Source organism: Xyrauchen texanus, chromosome 1, assembly GCF_025860055.1.
Source record: "Xyrauchen texanus isolate HMW12.3.18 chromosome 1, RBS_HiC_50CHRs, whole genome shotgun sequence".
NCBI classification, from domain to species: Eukaryota; Metazoa; Chordata; class Actinopteri; order Cypriniformes; family Catostomidae; genus Xyrauchen; species Xyrauchen texanus.
In genome coordinates this window covers 2,626,686-2,654,483 of record NC_068276.1, presented here as the reverse complement: position 1 = coordinate 2,654,483, position 27,798 = coordinate 2,626,686, and the positions used below count along the sequence as shown (strand labels likewise).

Sequence of the window (27,798 nt, the reverse complement as noted above, 5' to 3'; positions counted from 1 at the left end):
AAAATGTGTGGTGTTGGAGGGCCTCCAGGAACAGGGTTGGGAACCACTGCCCTAGGAGGAGTATTTAAAAGTTCAGAGACTGCAATATTCAAATAAAACAGAAAATGGCCAAATTCCTGTTGGGTGGATCTATAATTTTAACTATAATTTTGAAAGTTGTCCAGCTTGATGAGAACAATATATGTACCAAGATTGGTGACTCTGGGGGTGCTACAGAGATTACCCCATTACATGCCCACTTTAAAGGGGACGCTACAGAGCTCCCCCTACACGCCCTTGTGTGAACTTTTGCCTAGCCCCAATGGCCAATGACTTCATGAAATATCATGAAATATTAAGCATGCCAAGTGCCTAGCAAAACAGCTAAACCAACTGAGCACCATCTTAGACCTCAATTAACAGTGTGCATTGAATAAACCACTTTCTGCACACTGGTTTATTATGGCATCTAGAGGTCAACCGATAGTGGATTTTGCAGATACCGATAAATGATTTTGTACTAAACTAAATGAATATTTGGTGTGTAGCATGGGACTTTTAAATATAAACAAGCCCGAAACACACAGATGATTCTTATTTTGTAATGACAAAATGCCAAAGAGCAACTATCGGCACCGATTAATCGGTAAAAACGATGTATATTTGTCTACCTCTGCATCACCTATTTCAGATTTAACTGCCCCTAAATGTGACTCACAACAAGTAAACTGTGGTTCCTTGTTTTTCCTTTTGTTGCAGAAATGAAATCACACCTGAATATAAGGCCATGCCCACACCACTATGTTTCTGTTGAAAAACACCTTTGTTTTGCTTTGTTTACGCCTCTCGGCCACCCTGGGACAGCTTTTTTCTCCTGTGAAAGCATTTTGATAACTGCATATTTTGGAAAAATATGATGTTAGAAAACATGAAAACTGAAGTAATGTGCTGCATAATTCGTTATAGTGTGTATATTAATAGTTTGAGTTTTATTTACGTTTCAGTTGTGTTTGCTGCTGTTTTTGTCATAATTTAGTTAACAAAAGTGTTGATTTTACTGCTAGCTTTCATTTTTGGAGTTAACAGTGAAGTCCATGTTGTGTGTAACTATTTCAGAGGATCAGCTGCCCGCTGGTTTCCCCACCATAGACATGGGTCCACAGCTAAAGGTGGTGGAACGCACACGGACCGCCACCATGCTATGTGCTGCTAGCGGCAATCCCGATCCAGACATCTCCTGGTTCAAAGACTTCCTCCCCGTCAACACCACTAACAACAACGGGCGAATCAAACAGCTGCGATCAGGTAACAAACCACTAAATCCTTCTCGACTCTCAACCAACCAACCAAAACGCCAGGAGCTGTTACTGTCCTTCCTCGCGTTTGAGTTCTGTCTTTTCAACATCTTCTGTCTCATGGAGATTTTTTGGTTTCCTGTAGGAAATGATGTCCCCCGTGTGTGATGTGTCTCTGTTTAATTTATTACCCATGATTCACTGCTATGACTGCATTTTTTAATTGGGCTTGATTTTGGTTTCCATTTGAACACTTAGTCGCTAAGAGCAGAAGAACCATGCATAATAAATCAAAGTTTTTTTACTTCATGTACTTGTTTTTCCTCCCAAAATATGAAAATATGAAGATTTGGCTTCATTCAGCGCTAGCAAGAGAATTATCAAAGTTTCTTTTTACTTTTCTGTTTTCATGTCGTCATTCATTTGCCGCAAATAGCAACTAATACACATGTGTTCATAACCTAGAGCACAGTGACCCAAGAACACTGGCGTAAATGGTGACATCCACCCTGTGTGTATGTGTCCCATCTTATGTGTTTGCGAAATCTAAGTGACAAAAGTCGATTGTTGAACATGTTGGTGATTCTTTTCTGAGGAAGAGTTTGAAATGTTGCTTTGCTTCTCTTTGTTTACGAGTTATCTTGTAATGTTCCTTACCCACAACCCCCTATATATTTCATTTAGCATTTTACGCATTGGGAATATTTACGCTAAACGTGTTGGTTGAGTTGCTGCGAGGTGTATACAGGGTTGTAGGGTGTTGATTTTTTGATTTCTTATCCTTTTCAGTTTAGTTTGTTGAGTGTTTTCTAGTTTGGTTAATTTGAACTTCAGTATGTTTTGTTTTTATTTTAGTTTTAGTTTAAGCATGTTAGGGCTGCTAAACGTAATGTGTTAACTGATAGCATTTAATTATGCTTAACAACGTTCAATTTCCCACGGCTGTCTAGATGTATCGCCATCTAGTGGCATTTTATGTTTAATGAAGGTGGGTTGTAAAGGTTTCGAATTTTAAAATGTACTGTGTCTAAAAAAACTAAAACTAAAATGAATGATTTTTGTTCATTTTGAGTCATGAAATTGTATCGTTTTTCCAATTATGTTTACATTATTATATTAGTTAACGCAAATGTTTTACTTTTCGTTGACGATACTAACACTGTTTTTCAGTACTAGCTACTAGAGGTAGTCCGATATATCGCTTTTACTGATTTACCGATCAGTTGGTGCCGATAGTTGACTTTTAGAACGATTGTCGTCAAAAATATACGCTGAGAGTTTTTATTTTTGTAATTTTTCTGTGTTTCTCTGTGTCTGGCTAGGATTGTAAAGTTAAAATGAATTGATTCTACAGCGGCCTCTAGAGGTGAAATAAAAAAAATCAGTTTTGTTATTTTTATTAAATAATCAAGTATTTTAATTAAAGAAATATATGACTTTATCCTCCTGAGACCCGAGTGTGACTGCTGTGTGCATTTTCCATTTTTGGTTTGTAACTAGTAGCACCTAATAAACATGCCAAAAATGTCCTCATATGTGGACAGCGGGACTAAGTTGTGAAATTTTGAATAATACCAAGTTATAGAAAGTCCGTTTACAGGAGTGTGTGATTTTCTATAAATTTTAATTCATTATTCAGATTCAAAGTAATCTCCAGCATCATTCAATGATGTTCAAATAAAATGATCCATTATAAACTGTTAATCTATGTACTGATTATCATTGAGTGATCCAAACATCATCTGCAGCCTGAAACTGAACTTTTCATCAGATTTTAGGAGTGAATGCACTTAACTGCATAGAGAGCTATTGGATGCTCCCTTGCTCCCTATTTAGTGCATGACTTAACCTCCAGTGTGCTGTCTGTCTGCACTGGTCTCAGAACAGTTATAGGAGAGCTATAGGATGCTCCCTTGCTCCCTATTTAGTGCATGACTTAACCTCCAGTGTGCTGTCTGTTTGCACTGGTCTCAGAACAGTTATAGGAGAGCTATAGGATGCTCCTTTGCTCCCTATTTAGTGCATGACTTAACCTCCAGTGAGCTGTCTGTTTGCACTGGTCTCAGAACAGTTATAGGAGAGCTATAGGATGCTCCCTTGCTCCCTATTTAGTGCATGACTTAACCTCCAGTGTGCTGTCTGTTTGCACTGGTCTCAGAACAGTTATAGGAGAGCTATAGGATGCTCCTTTGCTCCCTATTTAGTGCATGACTTAACCTCCAGTGAGCTGTCTGTTTGCACTGGTCTCAGAACAGTTATAGGAGAGCTATAGGATGCTCCTTTGCTCCCTATTTAGTGCATGACTTAACCTCCAGTGTGCTGTCTGTTTGCACTGGTCTCAGAACAGTTATAGGAGAGCTATAGGATGCTCCTTTGCTCCCTATTTAGTGCATGACTTAACCTCCAGTGAGCTGTCTGTTTGCACTGGTCTCAGAACAGTTATAGGAGAGCTATAGGATGCTCCTTTGCTCCCTATTTAGTGCATGACTTAACCTCCAGTGAGCTGTCTGTTTGCACTGGTCTCAGAACAGTTATAGGAGAGCTATAGGATGCTCCTTTGCTCCCTATTTAGTGCATGACTTAACCTCCAGTGAGCTGTCTGTTTGCACTGGTCTCAGAACAGTTATAGGAGAGCTATAGGATGCTCCCTTGCTCCCTATTTAGTGCATGACTTAACCTCCAGTGTGCTGTCTGTCTGCACTGGTCTCAGAACAGTTATAGGAGAGCTATAGGATGTTCCCTTGCTCCCTATTTAGTGCATGACTTAACCTCCAGTGTGCTGTCTGTCTGCACTGGTCTCAGAACAGTTATAGAGAGCTATAGGATGCTCCCTTGCTCCCTATTTAGTGCATGACTTAACCTCCAGTATGCTGTCTGTCTGCACTGGTCTCAGAACAGTTCAAAATGCACCTTATTTTCATCCATATAAAGCCTCTGAAAGACACGTTTCATCTTTTGGATGAATATATTGATTCACATGTCTGAACATTGTTTAACAGCGTGCCGTTTCGTGATATATCGTTGCAGTTTTTAAAATGGCTGAAACTAGAGACTGTTCTCTTGTGACTCAAACAGGTTTTAATGTAAAAACTTAAGTTGGTTTCTTACCAGATGTAGTTATGTTGCCGTTTCTCTGAAAGACAAACTCGGCTGAGATTGCCACCATGTTGTTTTGTCACATGACGGGTGTGCTGAAAGTTTAACCCTTTAATGACAGACTAGAGTCTCCTGAACTGAGATCAGTTGATTTCAATAAATACAGTTAAGTACAGCATATAGCAAAGCCAATACGTAATGTCCACACATGTGGACGCGGGGTCTCATGAGGTTAAAGAAACGTGCCTTGTCATCATGTCTCCAACATATCGTGTAAATAATAATAAACCTTATTCCTCATTAAACCTCATATGGAGAATATACAGGCTAGAAAAAGATTAGCTTGCAATATACTTGATAATAGAGCACACTGTCACAGAGCCAAGTTTATGGTTAAAAGTCCCACATTATCCACCAAATCCTCATTTCCGATTTTGGCTGAACAGTAATCTGCATTTGGGATTTTGGACTCTTCAAGTCTCTGTCCCTGTCGTAGTATTTGGACTAATTAATGTATTTATTGTGCATGAAACAATTTTAAAAACTATCGGCCAATTAATGGGTAATCGACTACAGTTTTCTGTGTCAGTACAATCTACTATCGGTCGACCTCTATTAGCTAGCTCTCAGAGATCTTTCTCCAATTGCTCCGTCCTGTTTTGTTTTTCCGTTGTGTAATTTCTCTTGATTTGTCCATGCAACTTCCTAGCAGAGTGTGACCTTTCATCCTTTTGACATGTACACAAGTGATTCTCCTGTGCAATAGAGTCATTTAAGTGTGTCACAAAGGCAAAACTTAAGGAATATAATCATATTTTCTATGCTGTCTTTCTTCTCTCTGTTTTTGTAAAATCTCCAGAGTCCTTTGGTAAGTTTGTAGTACTGAGCACACATCCCTCCCACTAATGTTTCTCCATGTTTCTCAAAACTACTGTTAAAATGCATGGCATGCATTTTACTAACGCCGCTAGACGGCTAGAGCTAGCCTAACACAAACACACACACACACACACACACACATAATGAACCCACACTGTGTTTTAATAAAGCACACAAACACTTGGTCAGGGACTCACAGATATGGCCGCAAACTCACCGGCGCCCCCACTTACCAACACTGACATCACTTCCTGAAAGATTCTCCAGTGTATCACTCCCTCCAATCTCCCTCCAAGATCTGAAAATAGCCTCCCTTGTGCTTTTATCCACTGTAAAAGTTGCTAACTGACCTTCTAAAGTGACCAATGCTGCTCACTCCTGTGCTTTTTCCACAAGAGACAAATGGCTCTGTGTTATCTGAGTCTCTCTCTCCTGTTGTAGTGTAATAAAGTCTGTTAGAAAACAAAGCAAAGCTCATGTGATTCTTCTTCCAGAGCGCCCAGGCACTCTTCTCGTACTAACGATTCTTCTTTCTTAATCTTATTTGCATTCATATAATCCACCCAGGTGGTACACCAATAAGAGGTAAGAGTGCTGAACTCAAGTTCACAGAATGAACGACTAAATTCATTCTTGCTGTCTTTCCATGTGTCTGCATCCATACTACACCCCCACCACGTTCCCTACGCCCTCCCCTTGTCCCGTTACGTTCCCTCCCTCATCCATAATCCACCATCTTTTGCGTAAACGCTTTTGTTTCCTTTCTTTGAGTTCAAAAGAAGCCTCTTGTATTTTTTTCTTCCGAGTTGCGATATGCTTACTGCAGCCCAAAGAAGCATATCCAGTACGTGTTTTCTTTTTCTTCTTCTATTTCATTTTTTATTTTTGGCCATAGCAGATCATGTGTCCCTTTTTTCGTCCAACTAAAACAGCCAAACATTTTTCCCCCTTAGCTGTTCTTGTTCAGCACGCACATGAGCCCAGACGAAGGAGACTCGCCGAAGACCTCTCTGCCACGATTTTTCCCCCCAAAAACATCTTTCTATCTTTACAAACTTCTTTTTTTTTTAACTCTTCGTACTCCATTGCTTTCTTTACCTGTACCCTTCACACACACACAAAAAAAAAACTCAAAAAAGCCCAACAACTACTTTTTTGATAAAGTTTCTACGGTGCTTTTTTCCTTCCACCACCTGTTTTTCCTTCTTGCTTTTGTTGGGTTGAGAGCTGTTTCCGTTTTTGACGTTTTGATTTTTTCATTCTTCAGGGTTGAGGAAAAGCTAACGCCGAGTCGGGCAGAGGCGACCGAGGCAGCTATTTTGTGTCAATTTTTGTCAAGCTACTCGAGGTTGAATGCATGAAAACAGTGCCATTTTTCCCTGGGTCATGTGACACCACACTGCTGATCCCATTGGTGGATTTTTATGGGTGTCATTTGTAGCTTTACGCAAGCTATGGCAGTGATTGGTTGCTTTCTTGAATTTTGCCCTCTAATCCCATTGCATTTTATTTTTCAGCTAAGGGTTGTCAAAAGGTTGTAAGTTGTACCGACACACAGTTCTTGTTCTTTGGAAAGATTTGCATGTCATAAGAGGGTTATGTATTGGTAACGATAATTCTCCCAACAGATTTTTTGTCTTTTTTATCACTCAAGCAGCAGATTTTTTTCAGAAACATTTTTGCTGCAATTTTTACTGACTTCACATTTCTGAAGTCTTGGCCATTTTATTGATCACTCAATTTGAATGAATGAACAACCAAATTCTATAACCCAAATTAGTTTTTTGTTTTTTTTAATTGTTCCTCCCTGTTATGCTGCTTTTGTATACTGTAAACCTTTTTTTATTTAAGTCATATGCTGCTGTATTGCAGTTTTCACCCATTATCATGATAAACAGTCCTGTGAAATGTGTAAAAATATTGCAGGGCTCTCCCCACAACCTTTTATAGATCTTCAAATGAATAATAATAACGCTAGTGTTCTGATTGCGTTCTTGACGTAATGCTCAAGTGATTTTGAACCACCCCTACGATTAAGTGCCTTTAGAAACCCTGCAACATGTATCTTGTACTGTATGTTTGCCTCTCCATTGATGTGGTTGTAAAATGTTGAGATAATCAATGATGCAAAGTTTGGCTCTCTGTTCACCCTGGTAAAGATCTACTGCAGTATTTGCCGTGTTGTTCTCTAGGCCTGGTTCCCAATGCAACGGCTGCAGAAAACTTTATTTAGGTTGAGAGTCTAGCGTGCAGTTGAGCGCCTGGAAATGACTCCATTCCTGACAAAATCATAGTATGTATTTATAATGGTGAATCCACCGTGAAATCCATCTTTAGTGCTGAAATTGCTTTCCCGTGATGCATCGGACCTAGAGAATGAAATACTGCATTAGACACTTGAAGGGGAAACATTTCTACCCCACCAGCTTCCAGGAACTTAGCTTGCATAAACCGATTAAGTCTTCATGAACCTTTCCAATGCAATGCTGCAAATGTCGATTCTCAGGCTTAAACGTTAGTTTAACGACTTCCAGATGCTCTGTCTTTAGCGGAAGCCATTTTTGTTTTATTCGACCTGTATGGCGGCTAATTAAGAAAGTAAGAAAGAGAAATAGTGTGTAATTGAGGAAAGGCTGTTTGATGGTTTTTATTGTTATGATTGTAATTATTTTTGCTGCACCATGTTTTGTTCCCCTGCTGTACAGGAGCGCTGCAGATCGAACAGAGCGAGGAATCGGACCAGGGGAAGTACGAATGCGTCGCAACCAACAACGATGGCACGCGCTATTCTGCCCCTGCTAATCTATACGTCAGAGGTATGAATGGCTTATGGTGGTAAACAAAAACAACAAAGAAACAGCTGTGTTAACAATTTTGAATTTGAATCAAATCGGGCCAAAAAGGAGGGCAATGTTTGGGGTTTGGATTATTTTGGTTTCTTGGTTTTCTAAGTACAAAATTTGTTGCATTGAATTTCTGCCTGTTTAGTGCTGGTTTTATTTGTATTTTGTAGATTTTGATTGAACATTCATTATGTGGATCTTTAACAACTTGAATGCTTGTTGTGTACATAATATGAGTGACCTTTAACCTAACAGGCATGATTTAACCTCTGTCTTTTCTACAGCTGATCATTCAGAGTTCAGTTTTTCTTTAGCAAACGCTGAATAAGCCTTGCATTCAAATTTTATATTGATTTATTTATGTTTTTAACTTAATAAAACAAGATCTTGGTTTATCAGGCACAAGTACTCAGTGCTTACAATATAAACTTTAATGCACCGTTTCTTAGTGCAGTCTTTAATCGATCAGTCATCAGAAGAACGTTTGAGGACACATTATAATATCTTTACACTTTTTGCTGTGTCTCTTGTAGTTCCTAATTTGAATGTGTTCAAATATTCAATTTGAACATTTTTGAGGAAAAAAAAAACAAAAAACTGCATAATGGGCAAATCTGTGTACCAATAATGTTTTTGTTTAAAACTTGAATTAACTTAAAACTATATATATATATATTAAACCCTCATCGATTGTATAAATATGGAGTATTGATTGATACTGATTTATGGTGGAAAATTTGCTTTCGAAATAATTTTATTTAAATTGTAGGTGTTATAAGCTGCCATATTATAGTCCAGTTAAAGTCATTACACTTTGATGAATGAATATTAAGTTTTTTTTTCATATATATATATATATAGATATAGATATAGATATATATATATATATAATGTATTGTTACAAATTGTTCACAATAAGACCAGGAATGTGCATTAAAGTAAATCGGGTCAATTGTGATTTCGACAATCAACTGTTAAATATGTACCATCTTACGAACTGTTAGCTGTACGCTTTTACATGCTGCACTGTAAACGTTGTGTTCACTTTACTGCATCAAACAGTGATATTAATCAGAAATGTTTTTAAAATTAATGCGCAGGTCCCAGTCATGCGGTTTACATGAACAACCAAATGTGTTTGTCAGAATTAAGGGTGATTATAATATTGTAAGTCATATGTGTAGTGTGTGATTCAAAACTGTAACATATAAGGCGAACTTTTACTCACTTGTTATTCAGTCTTTGATGCTTTGAGCAACACATGCTAAACTTCCTGTCTTACGTCAGCCATACAAATTAAACAAGTTATAATCTTAGCTTGTTCCGAGAAAATTTTTACTTAAAATGTTGATTCTTGGAGTTACAACATCAACGTAAAATATTTTCAATACTTTAAATATCTCCGACTATGAAATAAATGAAATCTCCAGGGGAAAGTAAATCAGAACCGCAGTAAATGCTGCTGCCGTGAAAACCCCATAACTGGACCTGTGTCAAATTGTTTAATGTCAGCGCATTAAAACGCCTGTAAAATGCAGCATACTTTTCTTTTCCTAGACATTATGTCTCTAGCAGCAATTATCTGGCTTGAATGTGGCCTGTTTTACTCTTTCTGTGTTTCCCTTGTTTTTTCTCCTCATTTCATTTTGTTTCCGCATCAATTCCCACAATCCCTCAGAGCTGCGAGAAGGTTGGTGTGTTCTTTCTTTCTAACCATCTACAAACTCAGAAAAAAGCATACAAACGCTAGTGACAATTCCCAAGCGTACGAATAAACATGAATGTAGCTGCATTCCCATCTATGAGTATCAAATTCTGCTTTTTGTTCCTTACGTTTTATATTTTGGACAGTTTATTCTTTTCCTTTTGTTGTGGTCTGAGCGAATGCCCCAATTCTCCACTGTACTGCTTGACCAGAAAGTGGTGCATGTTAGTCAGAATGTGCATAGTTTGTCGGGGGGGTTGCATGGTGGATTGGTCATGCTAGAGCTGTCTGTCTTAACCTACATGTCAGTGTTCCTGCTTCGTTACTTTAACAACGCTGTGAAAAAATGTGCTTTCTTAACACAATCTCACATGATGACCTTGACCGCTGCAGAAACTGTGTTCTGCTCTTTCCGCTGGGTCGGATAAGATATACTCCGTAGGTCCGTGAGATCAGTTCCTCTTGTGAAGAATATTTGCATGCATGTAGCATGCCTTTCTCAAGACTCGACAAATGTAATGGTATTCATGGGATGAAAAGTTCAAACGTGTCTCCTGGAACCAAATTTCAATTGCAAATGAATTGTGATACAATTGGAAATCTGTTTAAAATAATGAGAGATTTCATCTCTTGAGAAGTACAGATCAGTCATATCTCTCGTTCTTGTCCTTCCATTTTTTTTGTAACGCGCAACATTGAGAATGTCTACCTGAAGATGTCTTAAACTCCTAAGAGAAAGTTTACTAAGGTTCTGCTGTTGTCATTTTCATCAAAAGTTGAAAAAGAAAGGGTACGCATAAGTCTCACTTTGACAGACTTTGTACTATCGTAATAAAGTTATCTAGCTTATTCTGGCCAAGCATTGCCCACTTAGACATAAAGAGACTGTCTGATCGACGTAAAACCGTCCCCCTCAGTTTGTGTTTATGTGATGTTAGGGACAGATAATTATAAAAATGTAGTCGAAGCCTGAGCATTGTAGAATATACTGTTTAGCTAATGGATGTCTAAGTGCTGACTCAACATTTTTGAGAAGCTTTCAAAGATTCAATGGCACAAATTTTGCAAACTTTGTCAAAGTCAATGACTAGTTCATTTTCAGTAATGCTCATTATAGCAGTTTAGGTAAACTCTACTTTCTTTCCTTGTGGATTTATGTATGCACCCTAAATCCCAGAAGTTGGTTTAGAGCTTGCGATACGCATCAGTCTGTCAGTGAACGGTCTATTGACGTGTCATCTGCGGTTGAAACTATGGAAGCAGTAACACTGACATCACTTTAGTTATTTTGGACTGTTGAATCCCACCCAACCCTTCTACTGCCCCCTTAAACTCTCTAATGAGGTGCTGTTAGTGGCACATGGGATTCCCCGCCTGTCTCTTTCTTTCTCTCTGTCTTGGCAACTCCTGCTTTTAATAGCCCTGTTGATTTCCTGTCATCTGACTCTACTAGTCTGAAGACTCAGTGCCACTCCTCTTCTCTCTTCCCTCCTCCTGTTTGCTCCTCCCCTTTCCCCTCCTCTTCATCCCTCCACTTTTCTCTCCCCTTACCTACTCCTTTACCCTCTCCCGTCCCATCCTCTTTCCCCTACCCCCTCCTCTTCCCTCACATTTCATACTCCTCTTCCATTCCCTCTTCTCCTCTATTTTATCCTCCTCTTCTCACTTTTATCCTCTTCCTCTTTACTCCTCTCCTCTCCTCTCCTCATCTTCTCCCCTCCTCCTCTGTGCTCTTCTTCCTTTCTCTTCTCTTCTCTCCTCCTATCCCACCCCATACTCTTTCCCCTTCCCTCCTCCTCTTTTATCCCATTTCCTACTCCTCTTCACTCCTCTTCCCTTCCATTCCCTCTTCTCCTCCCTTTTATCCTCCTCTTCTCACTTTTACCCTCTTCCTCTTTACTCCCCTCCCCTCTCCTCTCCTCATCTTCTCTCCTCCTCCTCTGTGCCCTTCTTTCTTTCTTTCTCTCCTCTCCTATCCCACCCCATACTCTTTCCCCTCCCCTCCTCCTATTGTCACCCATTCCCTACTCTTCTCTTCTCCTCTCTCCTTTCTCCCATTTCCTTTCTCCCCCTTCTGCTCTTCTCTCCACCCCCTCATCATTTTCTCTCCTCTCCTCTGTCCTCTTCTCCTTTCCCATTTTGCCCCCTCCTCTCCATTCCCTTCCCCTCTCCTTTCCCCTTCCCTTCTTCTTTCCTCTCCCCTCCTCATATTTCCTACCCTCAGCCTTTTTTCTCTTCTCCCATCCCCTCCTCTCCCCTCCCCTTCTGCTCTCCTCTTCACTCCCCTCCTCTCCTTTCCCCATCTCTCTCTCACCTCACCTTCCTCCCCCTCATCTCCTCTCCTTTCCCCTCCTCTCTTACCTACTCTTCTTTTGCCTCCCCTCACCCTTTCCTCTCCCCTTCTCCTTTTCACTCTTCTCCCATTTCCTTCTCTACTTTCCTGTCCTCTCTCCCCTCCTCCTCCATCCTTATTTTTGCTCCTCTCCTCTCCCTTCCCCTTTTGCTCTTCTCTTCACTCCTCTCCTTTCCCTATCTCTCTTACATACTCTTCACTCCTCTCCTCCCCCCTCCTCTTCTTCTCTCTTCCCCATCCCCTTCTCTCCTTTCCCCTCCTATCGCCCCTTCTCCTCTTTTCTATGCTTCCTCTTCTCCCTCCCCTCTCTCCTCCTCCTCTTTGCTCCTTTCTCCTGTCCTCTACCCACCTAATTTTGCTTCCCTGTCTTCCTCTTCTCTCTTCTCCCCTGCTCCTCTCCCCTCCCTTCCTCTTCACCTCTCCTTCTCTTTTCTCCTTTCTCCTCATCCTCACCTCAACCTCTTTGTTCATCTGCCCTCCCCCTCTTCTCTCTTCTCTCATCCCATCCTCTCCTGCTTCTCTTTCTCCTCCCCTGCTCTCCATTCCCCTACTTTCTCCCATTCTCTTCTCTCACATCCCCTTTACCTGCCATCCTCCTCTTTGCCCCTCTCCTCCTCTTCTCATCCTCTTCACTCCCCTTTCCTCTCCTTTCCTCTCTCTCCCTGCCCCTTCTCCTCTCTCATTCCTTTCTCTATTCTTCTTGAGTAACAAGAGATGTGTATGTTTGCATGACCGAGATTAAGGAATGCCCTCCCTGAATGCCCCCTGCACTGAAGATTTATCTTTTGTTTATCTATTAATTTGTTTACATTTTGGTTTCTATTTTTAATTTCAAATTTTTCATTGTTATTTTGTTTATTCACGGTTTTAAGACCATTTTCACTTGAGTCCACTTTTGGAATGGCAGCCACAGACAGTCACAGCTGGTCTCTACCTGTGTCATATTGTTAGTTTAAAGGCGCCCCTCTTATGGGGCCTGTCACTGTGTGTGCGATGTGGCAATGTGATTCGGCACATTCCTTCACATCAACTGGAGAGAACGCAGCATCGAAGTTGTATAATCACACGCAACTCCTGCATGCTGTGGCCCTCCAGTTCCCTCATGTGCTGCAGTCTCTGTCACGCGTCGGTCACCTGTGCATGTGCAACTGTCCGAGTCTGTTTCAACTCTACTGTTGAACTCCTTCAGGAGTGAACCCAAATCTGTGTGTCTTCTATATGTGCAATAGTAGTGCAGTAATTTTACATTCATTTACCTGTTTCTTAATCAATTGAAACTATGTAATATAATTATTAAACCTACAAAATCTATGTTTGTAATTTTTTTGCTTTTAAAGTGATAGTTCACCCATAAATGTCTTCATTTACACACCCATATGTTGCTCAAAATCTGTATGACTTTATCTCTTTTTTGAAGAATATCCAGGCCACTGTTTTCCATGTAGTTAAAGTGAATGAGGACAGTGGCTGTCAAGCCTCAATCGCACAAAAAACACCATAGGAGGATCACAAATGTAGTCCATTAAACAGAACCAAAGATTATCACTAATAATCATCCCCTCCATTGAGCTGTTAAGCGCTGGTTCATTGAATCATTGAACTTGTGAACTGAATCAGTTTGAATCATGAATGAATCATTCAAACAGGTTTTGTGAACAGAATCAACTTTCATTGAACAGATTGGACTCAAAAAGAACAATTCATTCCCAATACTAACATTGCAAAGATTTCCCTTGGATTAAACTTAAATATCAGTCCGTTCCCCACACAATTGGTACTCTATGAATTCAGAAGACTTGCATTATAGTGCACAAGTGTTATGAACCACTTTTATGATGCTTTTTGACATCTTGGAACTTGACGGCCCTAGTTATCTTTCACTTTTATTATTTGGAAAAGAGTGGCAAGGATATTCTTTAAAAACTCACCTTTTGTTTTTCACTTAAGAAAGGAAGTCATACAGGTTTGGAATGGCATAAAGGTGTGTACATTTAGATATTACTGTATATTGGTGAACTATTTCTTTAAATGTTCCCAAATGTTTGGTCAACTCGCATCTGTACAGGACGTTACCAGCACTTGTGTTCTCTTGCAGTGCGACGAGTTCCGCCACGGTTCTCAATTCCCCCAACGGATAATGAAATAATGCCCGGGGGCAGTGTAAACATCACCTGTGTGGCGGTTGGGTCACCCATGCCCTATGTCAAATGGATGCTGGGGTCAGAGGATTTGACTCCTGAAGATGACATGCCCATAGGGCGAAATGTACTGGAACTTACTGACGTCCGGCAGTCGGCCAACTACACGTGTGTCGCCATGTCAACACTGGGCGTTATAGAGGCGGTTGCACAAATTACGGTAAAAGGTGAGTAGATGACTCCATATTTGGCATTCCAGCTGGTACCAATCTGTTTTATCAGTGCTGCTGTTATTTTATATGTCACATCACATTCTGCTAATTCTGCCACTCTCTACAAATACGATTTCTACTTTAAAACATAACGTATATTTTAGGGATGTGCCGATACTGATATTGACACGTACTTATACTCGTAAAAAGGCTCCAATACCAAAAATAATACTATCTGATGTATGAATGTTATTGCATAAGCTTACTGTGCACAAATTTAATCCACGATATTAATAATAATAATAAATGTTATTATTAAACAGCAAAGGCTGCAATTTAATGAAATAAATATATAATCTACATGGGCACATGGCTTTGGCAGTTTAAATTCAGTCACCATCGATCTGCGCTTCATCAGCTGTGAATCAAGAGATCGTGAAGCAACATTTCTGGGTAAATCGTCAAAATATGAGATCCATTTAAATTGGCAAAAATATGACAGAAATATATCACTACTGTTTAGTTATGTATTATTTACTGTAATAATAAAAAATAGTATTGTATTAAGCTATACCTCATATCTGCAATGCTCTTTATTTGACAGTTGTATTTTTGTTGCATTACCTGTAAAAAAACTAAATCATATAATAAAATAATGTTGAAAATTACTGATAATTGTACTATTTTCATTTAATTCATGAATTTGTTTAATGGAAACTTTGAATTAAACTCTTAAATATGGAATTTGTGAAAGAAATTAAAAAATACAATTGATTAAACATGTTAACATACAGAGATGCTTTTTGTCATGAAAAATAATCTTCTCTTAAATATGCAAAATAATTCTTAGACACCCTTTACATCTTATTTGAGTTACAGTAGCTGAAACCAATAAACCGTTCGTCTCTTGGATTTCTTTGCAGTTATTATTTTGTATCTATTTATTTCCTTTCTGATTTCATACAGGTTTTTGATTTTTGATTCAAACTGTTGAAAAAAACTGGTATCAGTATCAAATATAACACAGTTCTGATTTATTTTGGATTTTGTTTATTCACAACATAATTCCCATAGTTCAATTTATGTTATTCCATAGTTGTGATGAATTTACTATTATTCTAAAATGTGAAAAAAGTTATAATGAAGAATAAGTAAGAGTAACTTTTAATCGGTAGTGTGTGTATCCAGAAATGTTTTATGAGTGTTGAATGCTTCATGGTTTATGCTAGAGATGTGCGGAACGACTAATTTCACTGATATTTAAATGAAAAATGTGACTTCAGAAAACAGTCAAAAAAATGTGTATATGTGACCCATTTTAAAATATTAATCCATTCCAAATCCGGCACTAAATTCCACTATAAAAGGTCATTTATCTGCAACATGCTCGCCTTGCATTATGTTGTACATAAAATATATGACACACATTCACTGAATCAACGTTGGCGAAGATTTAACAGGCATATTTATTGGAAACAATTGAATGAATAGTGCAGGAACAATAGAGCAGCCCAGCCTGTTCTGAATGGATTCACCGAGTAAAAGTTACGTAACATATTAAAACAGTCAGGACATTGTTGAAAATAATTAACTAGTAGGCTAAGCCAAATCTAACAATGCACTGAAAAGTTGTGCGTATTTCATGACGTGCAGTCATTTTCCAATTGAATCCACCCGAGGCACATTTACATTATAAGGGCTTTTCTACGAACCTGTCTATGTACACGTGTGTCAGACGGATGCTGTTGGAGTCTCACACTTTTACAGCCCTAGTTTTATTATTATGCTGTTTTTTTTTTTTTTGTTTGTTTTTTTTATCTATTTATTTAAAAATTATTAAAAGTTTTTGATATGAATTTTAATTGCTGGAAACAGTTGAGAAGGCCTCTTAGGACAGACACAAATTACCATTTGGATAGCTGGGGTGGGGGTTGTTTGGGTACATTTGATGTGTTTAAAACTAGCTATTTGTCATGTTGTAAAATAAATTATCTAACATATCTAATAGTACTCAAAAAAAGAAAAAGAATACCTGGGATTTATGCTTCTGATGCTTTAAAAAAGTAATGGGACACCAAAGTGGGAAGTACCTCCTACTGTTAGCACATTTAAACACACTTGCAGCTGTTCCCTACCACACGCACACAAAACCTTTGTCTCCAGTAGACATAATAAAATCACATTAGTCATAATATGCCCCTAGAGACAGCATGCAAAGACTAAACATTATCTGTCCTATCTGCAGCCTCACCTAATGCGCTTTGAATTTAAGCAATAAATTACCGCCTGCGGAGTATTTAAGATGTGTTCTAAATAAACCGCACAGTCTTCTTTTTCTCTGGGGGGAGCGTGGTTTCTGATTATCGCCGATGTGCAGTCAGTGCTCCAAACTCTTCTGCTGTACGACACTAGCGACAAACAGCACTGTATGTTTGGGCAGAGCAGGATGACACTTTAACCTTCGGCTAGTATCCCTTAGGAAAAGGAACATGATCCATGAATGCTAATAACAAAACCGCATGATGCTGCTTAGCTTAGCAAAGCGACAACACACTCATCTAAAACCTGGAGTAAAATAAATGTATAAAAGGTTATAAGTTGTGTTTGCTAACATATTTTTCTTTCATGCCATTAAAACAAACACGAAATGAAAAGTAACTCTAGTTACTCATGTTTCCCGCTTTTGCTGTGAACAACTTATCAGTGTATTTTATTCTGAAGGAAAACAATTATAATAGTAGTTCATACTTGTTCCACCTCTGAAACAACTGTCCATTTCATATGACGTCATCAAGCCCTCTTGTTTTTGAAACCCCTTCCCTCCATTCTGGAGTCAAGAGTCGCTAAGTGAATGTAGAGTCACTGATTAGAGTTCCCTTATTTTTGTTCAGCTTTACCGAAGCCACCAGGTGTACCCCAGGTAACGGAGCGCACGGCGACAAGCATCACACTGACATGGGATTCTGGCAATCCTGAGCCTGTTTCCTATTACATCATTCAACACAAGCCCAAAAACTCAGAGGACGCTTATAAAGAAATCGATGGCGTTGCAACCACGCGATACAGCGTAGGTGGGCTTAGCCCTTACTCGGACTACGAGTTTAGAGTAGTTGCCTTAAACAACATTGGACGCGGGCCTCCCAGTGAAGCCATCGAGGCCAAAACAGCGGAGCAGGCGCCGAGTACCGCCCCAAGGCAAGTCAGAGGGCGAATGCTAAGCGCCACGACCGCCATCATCCACTGGGACGAACCAGAAGAAGCCAATGGACAGATTACGGGCTACAGAGTTTACTACACCACCGATCCAAGCCAACATGTCAACCAATGGGAGAAACAGATCGTTAGGACTTCCAACTTCCTTACCATACCAGGCCTGACACCAAATAAGACTTACTACATCAGAGTCCTGGCCTTTACCTCGGTAGGAGACGGACCCCTCTCATCAGATTTACAGATTATCGCCAAAACCGGAGGTGAGTGTCGGGTTTGTTTTTAGAAAGAGTGTCTAATCTATTTTAATATTTTAGAAAATGTTGATACATATGTCCAGCATAGACTCAAGATCATAAATGGCAAATCTGGAGAGAACTGACTTGAACGAGAACAAGAGCTGTGGAAAGAAAACAATAAACTTGATGATCGCTAGGTGGCACTTTCCCTCGGGTCACCATATCAATGATACTGCAGTCCACTTTTTACAGTAGGGGACTGTTATAAATTGTATTTTCAATGATATTTGTATAGTGCCCTCTCAACCGACGGACTTTAAAGGTGAAGCCAAATCAGAGACGAGTATTCTGCTGTCATGGAACCCCCCCTCTCAGACAGGACAAGACAATCAAATCATTGGATATGAGCTGCTCTATAAGAAAGGAGATGATAAAGAAGAGGTGAGAATGTCATTTATTTACAAACTTTTCCAAGTCTTAGAATTGCCACTATTTCGATAGAAAATTGCTGCAATGTCTAAATGTAAAACAAACAAAGCGAATCTTGCACCCGAAACGTACTGTATGCAAGTATGAAAATGCAAACTCTTCTAGTTGTGCAAACTCAATTTCATGCACATTTTTTGTATTTTGATTGCCCACCTGTGTATCGAGGTTCGTTACCATCAGAACCACACAAGAACGAAGAATGTTCAACAAAGCTATGCGTTCGCAGTCAAGTGAACATTGTGTAAAATATGTTTGTAGCCTTAAAATGGCTTGGCTCTACCAGGATATTGGGGCATTAACTTCTATTGTGTTGTTTCTTCCTCAGAAACGTGTTAGCTTTGAGCCCACCACAACTTATTTACTGAAAGATCTGAAGCCATTCACAACCTACACCTTCCTGCTGGCCGCACGCAGCAAACACGGTATCGGCGCGTACACCAACGAGATTTCTGCCGAGACACCTCAGACACGTAGGTCTTCTTCTTTCTTATCAGTCTGTCCAAAAGAACCCCAGTCCAAGAATGCGGGGGCTCTTACTATGGCACAAAAATCCTCCTTTTCAAAAAGGCCTTCGCCAATATAATCCTGAATTTGAGAAGTGTTCTACATTGAGACGTTTAAGCGCAATCTTTTTTGAAAAATGGAGGCGTTTCAGGTTCTGTGCCTTAAAAGATGGATTGAACATCCTGTTTATGTGAGACCATCTATGGGAAATGTAGTCAAATGACAAGGTCACTTCATTGAATATGGTGTCAACTCTTTACTAAGATCCATGTCAGAAGAAAAAGGATGAATTATTCATCAGTTTGGCAGCAGTAGAGGAAGCGTTGGCCTAATGTGGGGGGCCTTGTTGTTTGACGTTAGCTATAGTATGCCACACTGCATTTGAAAGATTTGCTGAATTTGGGAAGGTTCCTCGTGTATTCCGCATGGAACCTTGTTGAAAAGCTCAAATGCAATGATGCATAGATTGAGAAGAGACTTGCGTTCCCAAAAGACCTCATATTTATTATTCATGTGTTCAAGTTGAACTGTGATCAAACCTTTAGATCAACGGCTTCATTAATCTTGCAGAATGAAATGCATAATTAACGCTGACAAGCTTGACTCAGCTTCAACTTCACACGATGCAGTATCTCTTTCGAGGTAATCAGAATAAATCTGAGGTCTTTTAAACGGTGCGTAATGGTAAATTCCTGGTAAGTATCTTGGAGGATTGATTGCATGTCAAAGTCTCGAACAGTCATAAACTCTTGGACCAGCCAGGCTTTTACCTCAAACCAACAGGCTTCGGAAAGGTTGGTGAGCAACTCTTTTACTGTTTTTACAGAGCTAACGCATCAACCTTTAATATTTTGGATTGATGGTAACTGCTTGGAGGAAACAGGGCTCTCATCAAACGATGTTCATTTAGATAGTTTGGATAATTTGTGTGGAAAATGATGAGAAGAAATGACATTTGCATACTTAAGCTTAAATATGAGAGTTTAATACATTTAGGAAAAAATTACAAACAGTGGGGTTAAAAAACTGGGATTTTTTAGTTACAACAGTATGTAGAATTACGAAGGTAGGTTCTTAATTTTAGGGTCAGTTTTTGCCGCACATGTCCCACCCTGCACAATTTGTGAATTTATTTATTTGACCTCCTTTATGAGAAGTCTGTGACATTTTTGTCCTTTGTATACTTCTTTTAAGCTTCATTTAAATTTATTCTCATTTCATAATGTTTTAAGTATTTGTAGCCCCTGTGCTTCATCCTCATTTTATGAGTTCCCTTTCTTTTTTTTTCTTTTTTTCTTTGTTCATCAACATCATCTCCACTTCCACCACAAAACAAAAAAATCCTCTTACCTCCACCCCCTGTGAACCTCACCCGGGATCTGGCCAAAATACTCCAAAACCAATCGAATCTGATCCAACTGCAATTCTGCTCCTCCCACGTTCCTCTGATCCTCCAATCAGAGCCCTCAGCTCCGCCCCAGGAGGTCAAGTGTACCAGTCAGAGTTCTACCAACATTCTGGTAAGTTGGAAGCTGCCACCGTTGGAGCTTCAAAACGGGATCATCACCAGTTACACCATCCAGTATGCAGCGACTGAAGGGGACGATACCATGTTACGCCAAATCTCGGACATACCACCGGAACAGACCCAGTATCTCTTGGAGAACTTGGACAAATGGACGGAATACCGTGTGACTGTGAGCGCCCACACTGAAGCGGGAGAAGGCCCTGAGAGTTTCCCACAGCTAATCCGTACGGAGGAGGATGGTATGTTTTACCCACACGCCACTGAAACGCTAATGTGTGTTTACCCTTACAACACTCCACTTCTGCCCCAAGACACCCTAACTACCCCTCGCCCTTCTTCCCCCCTGTTTTTACACTAACTCGACTAACCAGGATTCTTTTGTGGCCTTTCACCAACATGTCAACCCCTTTGACAGTTTTGGGATGATTTTTGAGACTTTTTACTCAAACGATTACACGGCGTATTCTTCTGATGACCTTTCACTTCCTACAATCCCAAATGTCTTTTTGTATTTTTCCCCCAGTTTCTTATTAAGATAAAATGAAATGGCTTTTTTAATGGAGTGAAACTCATTTCCAGAAATCGAGAGTGAATCTTCCAAAATGGGGCTTTTTTTTTTTCTCAAGCGTCCCGTGTTAATGACATTTTTCTTAACATATTTCCATTTGTTTTTTCACTCTAATCATAGCCAAAGTCCTTTAGAGTGCTTCAAATTCTGAAATGCTCTCCTTGGCTTATTTTTGCTTGTTTTTACCAATTATATTTTGATTCCATGTTTTCAGAAAAAAATCAGGTTAACACTTTGACCTGTTTTTGGGGATTGTTTTTTTTTTTTTTTTTTACCTCTTTTTGTTTTTGCCTTGCCATTGTTGAGATATTAGTGTTACACAGCACTTGTTAATGAGATATTCCCATTTTGTAGATTTTTGTCTACTTCACCGTTTTGCTCATGAGAGGTTGCCAGGTCAGGCGAGACGTGTCCCCTGTTAGCTTGACCTTTGTGTCTTCTGTCCTATAATTCTCTCAGTGCCCAGTGGCCCTCCTCGTAAAGTCGAGGTGGAAACTGTCAACTCCACATCTGTTAAAGTGTTGTGGCGGTCGCCGGTGCCGAACAGACAGCACGGCCAGATCCGTGGGTACCAGGTGCACTATGTCAGGATGGTTAATGGGGAACCCGTCGGGCACCCTGTCATCAAGGACATCCTAATCAGTGATGCTCAGGTAGGCGCCACCTGCACAGATGCACAGTTTCTGAAGTCCATCTCTATCAGTTTTGATGAGTTTTGTGCTAATGGTGCATTTCATCCAGTCTGACAGAGAAATGCTGATTTAAAATATATTTCCTTCAAAACTGGAATGTGTTGATGGAAGTATTGATAATTTTACCCAATATTTGTTTTAGTTGTGCATCGCAGAGTATTACATTGTTAGCGTAGCAACATGCTCGTTGACCCCTACAGAAATGTGCATCTCCTGTGTGGCACATGGGGTTGTCGTCTATGGCCACGGCCATACTAATCCATTGTTTTCAGTAACCACTTCATTACCAAAGTATGCAGTTATGTAGAGAGCGTTTTCAAAAGTCTCTAACTGCGTCCCAAACCGCACACTTCTGCACTATTTTACATCATTTTGTAGTTTAAGTAATGCAAGTAAAACACTAAAAATTAAACTAAAATAAATGTACTACGAGTACCCAAATGATGCATTTCTTCAACCATCAAAACAGAGTGTGAAATGTTGGACACGTCATGCACTCAGAGCTCGCGGCTTACCGTACGAAGCGGAAGCTTCCGTCAGCTGTTAAACGGTGGATGATTTTGTGTAATTAAAACAGTTGTGTTCCATTTGAGATGGTACTACACCTTTGAGAATGTAAACAGTATAGTGTATAGTGTAAGTTTATATAGTATATATGTCTAAGGATACTTCACATTAAACAATATGCTGTTTGAATCCAACAGGATCCTGTTCATTTGACTCTTGTCTCTGTGTTTTGTTTGTGTTTTCTCTGGTGCTGGTCTCTGGCGGTCTGTCTGTCAGTGGGAATATGACGACTCAACTGAGCATGTGAGTGTTAGGGGAGGGGTATTCATTTGCAAATTACTGGAATGGGTAGTTGACAAATTGACACGAACATCAATATTTTACCACTTTATTCACCTTTTTGTCTTCACTAGTCTATTTCAAATGATCATGAATATATAAAAGTGCAAATATTACATGTTGTCTTTTAATTAATATGTGGTCATAAAAGCTGCATGGATAATAATTGCAAGGGAATTAGGATTATGTAGAATTAATTTGACAAAAAGTAATTAGAAGTATGTCATGTCAGCTATCCAAATAACCTGTATTTATTTATTTAATAATTAATTCATTTATTTATATTTAAGCTCCAATATTTGAACTTACTTGAAGATAGAGCTGGAAATGAATCAAAGTTACACTGTTACACTGGCATTATTAAACTATCTGTCATACCTGTAATATGTGAGAAAAAAAGGATTATGTAAGTAGTCTAATGACATGCTCTTAATGGTCAAATAAAAGGTACATAAAATAAATCATGATATTCACAGTGTCACATAATATATTGTCCAGCCTAATTTGAATGTAAACATATCCATTAGTTTCTGCATGATTTTAAAAGCATTTATGTGTGTGTGTTTTTTTTGTCCACTCCGTTCAAGTGTTAAAAAGATCACGTTGTGTTTGTCCAGGAATTAGTCCTCGCTGACTTGCATGCGGAGGCCACTTATTCAGTGACCGTAGCTGCGTACACGACCAAAGGTGACGGAGCACGCAGCAAACCCAAGTTGGTCACCACCAGCGGAGCCGGTAGGTTACTGCCAGTTCTGAGCAATTTGTCCCTCAGTTCATGTGGTCTTTCTAGTAGCCGCTGTCATCCTGTGCAGAGGCACCGCAGCGTCAAGTTTTCCCCCTGCAGCCATTAACACAGAATGCCTGTAATTGCCCTCGAAGTAACGATTGTAATTCTACTCACCTACGGCTCTGACTCTGAAATGCTTGCAGGGCTATTCATATAAAAGAATCTCGATAATCAATGAAAGGTCTGAAAAACACAATCGCTATAAGAACAGTTGCTTTTCTCTTGTACCTCTAATTGTGCTATTATTCAGAGCTCTGAAAAGCCTTTTAATTCCACTTTTGCCCTTGAGTGCATGTCTATGAAAAGGCACACGGTATCAGTGTTATTTCTGTTTGGCATAATGTCATTATAAATGGCCAGACTTGCAGCGTTTTCAAAACATTAAGAAATGATAAGGATGAGGTTACCCCATGTGATTCTACTCTCCCTAGCAACCAGGCCAATTTGGTTGCTTAGGAGACCTGGTCACTCAGCACACGCTGGATTCAAACTCGCGAGTCCAGGTGTGAGTCAGAGTCAGTACTCGCTGAGATACCCAGACCCCCCCGATGATGTGTCATTTGAAGAAAAATAACCTGTTGTCTCTTTTTCTCGGTGCTGTTCATGAAGTCATAAGATTTCACTTCATAGCACTTTAAAGAGTTCAAATGGGTCGCATCAGTGTTGTGGTCGGCGCCACGATATCCAGGGAAGCCTGGTTGACGGCAACTTGGTGCAGTAGTTTAGTAGTTTAGGTTCTGTGATGGCTGCACTGCTTACTTAAAAAACCAGGCGTAAATCGCGTCGCATTTTCAGAAGAGAAGCATACTGTATTTAACGTGTAAAAGGACTGAACGCCTGAAAAATTTGCCTCGGCCGTGGAAATATTTAAATGGAAGAAAAACACTGGTATTTTTTTATTCCCTGCAGTTAAAGACCCACCAGTTGTGAAACACGGATATTAAGTTTGATTGAACACACAGCATTTGACGTCACAACAACTAAAAACATGAGAACTCTTCTCTCTTCTCTTAAAGTTTATTAGGATCTGGGATTTAAAAGTTACACGGTATACCACGATTTTAGAAACAGATGGTTATCATTCCTTTCCCATGTTGCCATTCACATTATTGGACGAATATTATGTCTGGATTAAAAAAAAAAAAACGTTTCCATACTACTACTAATAATAATAATATAAAGTAATGTTATAATATCAATAATATGATTTTATTATTATTTTAATAATATTAATATTAGCAATGCACTTTAATACTGTGATACCGCAGTACTGTGGTATTTTTGGTGATGTTCTCATACCGTGAAAATCTTGTACCGTTATACCCCTGATTAGTACATTTAATTTGCTATCATAAGTGTAATAGTAGTGTCTAACCAACAGGACTTACTAAAGTGATCCAAGCAATCGTTCACATGTTAATTTGTGTGTTTGATGTGATGACTGTGACAAGTTGTTTGTAGATGTCTTGGTTTCTATTCCTGCTGCTTTGTGTCCGGTAGCCCCATTCACCATTATTGGTCCAGAATACCACTCCGCATAACTGTATATTAACCTCCTGAGACCCAAGAATGACTGCGGTGTGCATTTTCCATTTGTCTTTTAGTTTTTAGGAGTTTTCCTACAAATGTATGTCCATATACAGTACGTGGACAGCGGGACTAATTTATATATAAATAATACCAAACTATAAAAATTTTGATATATTTTGTTCATAAAAAATCAACGACATGAAAATCAACGACATGCTGTTTTGTCTCGTGATGTGGTTTTTCCTGCTGTCTACGACCTTATCAGAATAGTCAACAGTTCAATACCACTGCGTTACACCATTTCCTCACTAGACTCAAAATGATACATTTGATGCAGTCCCTTCCATGTTAACCAGCCACTCATTGGTCTTTGGTCACAATACAGCTCCTCACATCTGTTCCTTGAACATGTGACAATGTTCGCATTCAGTGTGGACATACATATTGCTTGTCGCCAGAATCTAATGGCATCGCCCTTTGTTTGGACACAATGTTCGAGTTTTTGCTGCAGCATTAATTGCCATATGTTTTGCCTGTGCATTTTCTTTCAGTTCCCGAAAAGCCTCGTCTCATGGTGAGTCCGACAAACATGGGCACCGCTCTGCTGCAGTGGCACCCACCGCCCAACACGCATGGCCTGCTGCAAGGCTACCGCCTTCGATTCGGCCGCAAGGACGTGGAGCCCCTAACTGTGATCGAGTTCTCGGAGCGTGACAACCACTATACCACCAAAGAGATCCACAAAGGGGCGTCCTACATGTTTCGCCTCTCGGCCCGCAACAAGGTGGGATTCGGGGAGGAAACGGTGAAGGAGATCACCACACCTGAGGACACACCTTCCGGTTACCCACAAGGCATTGTAGCCAAAAGTAGTACAACAACTACCATTCAGGTCAGCTGGCAGCCCGTGACGTTATCAGAGCGTAACGGAGCCATCGTCAAATATGCCCTACAATACAAAGACATCAACAGTCCTCGCAGTCCCTCAGAACTGTTTATTACCGCACCCGAGTCTACAGTTACACTGGACGGCCTTAAAGCAGACACGACTTACGATATTAAAATGTGTGCCTTCACCAGTAAGGGTCCTGGCCCTTACAGTCCTAGTGTCCAGTTCAGAACGCAACCTATCCACCAAGGTAGGAGACTCGTACCACTCCCTTCGCCCTGTCTTCCTTCTCCTACAACCTTATGTCATCTGTGAGAAAGAGTTTGGCATTTCTCAGAGGAAAGAGGAGCTATCACATCTAAAATTAGCCCCTAGTGTAGCTAGTTCATGTGGATTAGCGTTTAAGAACATCAAGGAAGTTTAGCAACGGAGAGTCAAGGGTAAGCTGTGAGGTAAGGTGCAAGCTCTGGGATAGTCCTCTGAGGTAGAAGGGGAATTGCTTCGAAGGTAAGGCTGTTGATGACTAGCTACCTTTCTATAAGGTGGCTAAATGAACTTCTCCTGTGCTGGTTGTCTAATTCATCTGCTCCACATTTCTTTTAGCAGTGTTTGCAAAAAATTTTCACGTGAAAGCTGCCATGAAGACATCAGTGTTGCTTACATGGGAGATTCCCGAGAACTACAATCCTGCTCAACCTTTTACTGTAAGGGACTCGTCAAAACTTTATGCTTTCAAATGATTTGAACTGCGATATTCTCTACTATGATGTACAACCAACAATTATGTTCATTCATATGCCACCACACCTGATCATTGCCATTTTGTCCCAGAAGTTTGATGTTCTGGACATCTAGGTTTGTTCCAAAACCTTGTGGGAGGCCTTGCTGTCTGCTACCTACATAGGCAGCTACCTATTAAAGACAAAAGTATGCTTCTGTTTACTGCATCCCGTTTGTCTTGCGCACTGCACGTGATGCAAATTTCGTCATTAGCACAGTACGTTCGGACTATACACATGCAGACTAGTTTTTCTAGGACAGGGCTTGTCTTTGCACACTTTTGGGCATGTGCCTGCCACTGAAATAGAGCATGATTGATCTTCATTTGAGGGCTTTTCTCAGCAAATATTCATATAGTTGATTGTTTGCGCTAAATGTAATTAACTAATTTGCATATTTTGTCATTTTGTTCATGTTTTTAATTGATTCACAATTCTGGAATTTGTATCAACATTTTTCTTGCTTTATCCGCCTTCACCTCTCTTCCTGTGTAGGCAGCTCACAAGGTTTTGGAACAGAGCCCTTGTGTATCACATGAACAGCTACATCACATTCATTCCTTAGTTAACATTTGATGTAATGATGGTTTCTCGTAGATCTTATATGATAACGGACAAAGCGTCGAGGTGGATGGCAAGCTTGCGCAAAAACTCATAACCAACCTTCAACCGGAGACGCAGTACTCCTTCCTGCTAACTAATCGTGGAAACAGCGCTGGCGGGCTACAGCACCGCGTATCCACTATGACAGCACCTGACATACTTCGCACCAAACCGTACCTGATCGGCAAGACCAGTTCAGACGGCATGGTCACGGTCGAGCTACCCACGGTGCAGACGGCAGAGAAAGTAAAGTGAGTGCCCGTTCTGCTTTGTGTTTGGTTTTAACAAGTGAAGCACCGCTGGTTTTGCTGACAGACCATTCTAGAAGATCAATTCTGGCCCCTCGCTGTCTCCAGACCTTCCACTTTGTCCTTCACCCTTTGTCTTTCGGTCCAGTCCTGAAGAGTCCCCGTATATAATGTTACCTTTGTGACATATTCACATCTGCAGAATTCACAGCAGTGTTCAAAACGTCACAGAACACCAACTGTTGAAGTTTACAAGGCATAAAAACACATGTACATGATCAATGGTCTTTCAGCAGGAAGAGACCAATCATTTCCAGAGAGATCCTCATTAGCTAGGAGATAGGCTAGCATGATGCCCAACTCGCTAGACTTGAAGTGAAACTAGA

The 27,798-nt window shown here is 40.0% G+C and overlaps 1 protein-coding gene across 8 annotated transcripts in view; it reads left to right on the top strand.

Moving 5' to 3' along the window:
* LOC127647831 (receptor-type tyrosine-protein phosphatase delta-like) overlaps nt 1–27,798 on the top strand; it is a 534,579-nt gene that overhangs the window by 459,409 nt on the left and 47,372 nt on the right. For 4 of the 8 annotated variants that reach the window (XM_052132358.1, XM_052132341.1, XM_052132350.1 and 1 more), the window contains exons 11-20: nt 1,096–1,284; nt 5,817–5,834; nt 7,955–8,065; nt 9,771–9,782; nt 14,246–14,515; nt 17,392–17,973; nt 18,245–18,390; nt 18,764–18,908; nt 26,389–26,486; nt 27,159–27,415. In XM_052132358.1, the coding sequence (XP_051988318.1) occupies nt 1,096–1,284; nt 5,817–5,834; nt 7,955–8,065; nt 9,771–9,782; nt 14,246–14,515; nt 17,392–17,973; nt 18,245–18,390; nt 18,764–18,908; nt 26,389–26,486; nt 27,159–27,415 (1,828 nt within the window). Of the gene's footprint in view, nt 1–1,095; nt 1,285–5,816; nt 5,835–7,954; nt 8,066–9,770; nt 9,783–14,245; nt 14,516–17,391; nt 17,974–18,244; nt 18,391–18,763; nt 18,909–20,403; nt 20,710–21,497; nt 21,692–22,513; nt 22,541–23,193; nt 23,312–25,444; nt 26,033–26,385; nt 26,487–27,158; nt 27,416–27,798 lie in introns of all 8 variants that reach the window. The other 4 variants (XM_052132365.1, XM_052132326.1, XM_052132317.1 and 1 more) reach the window with 3 other exon arrangements.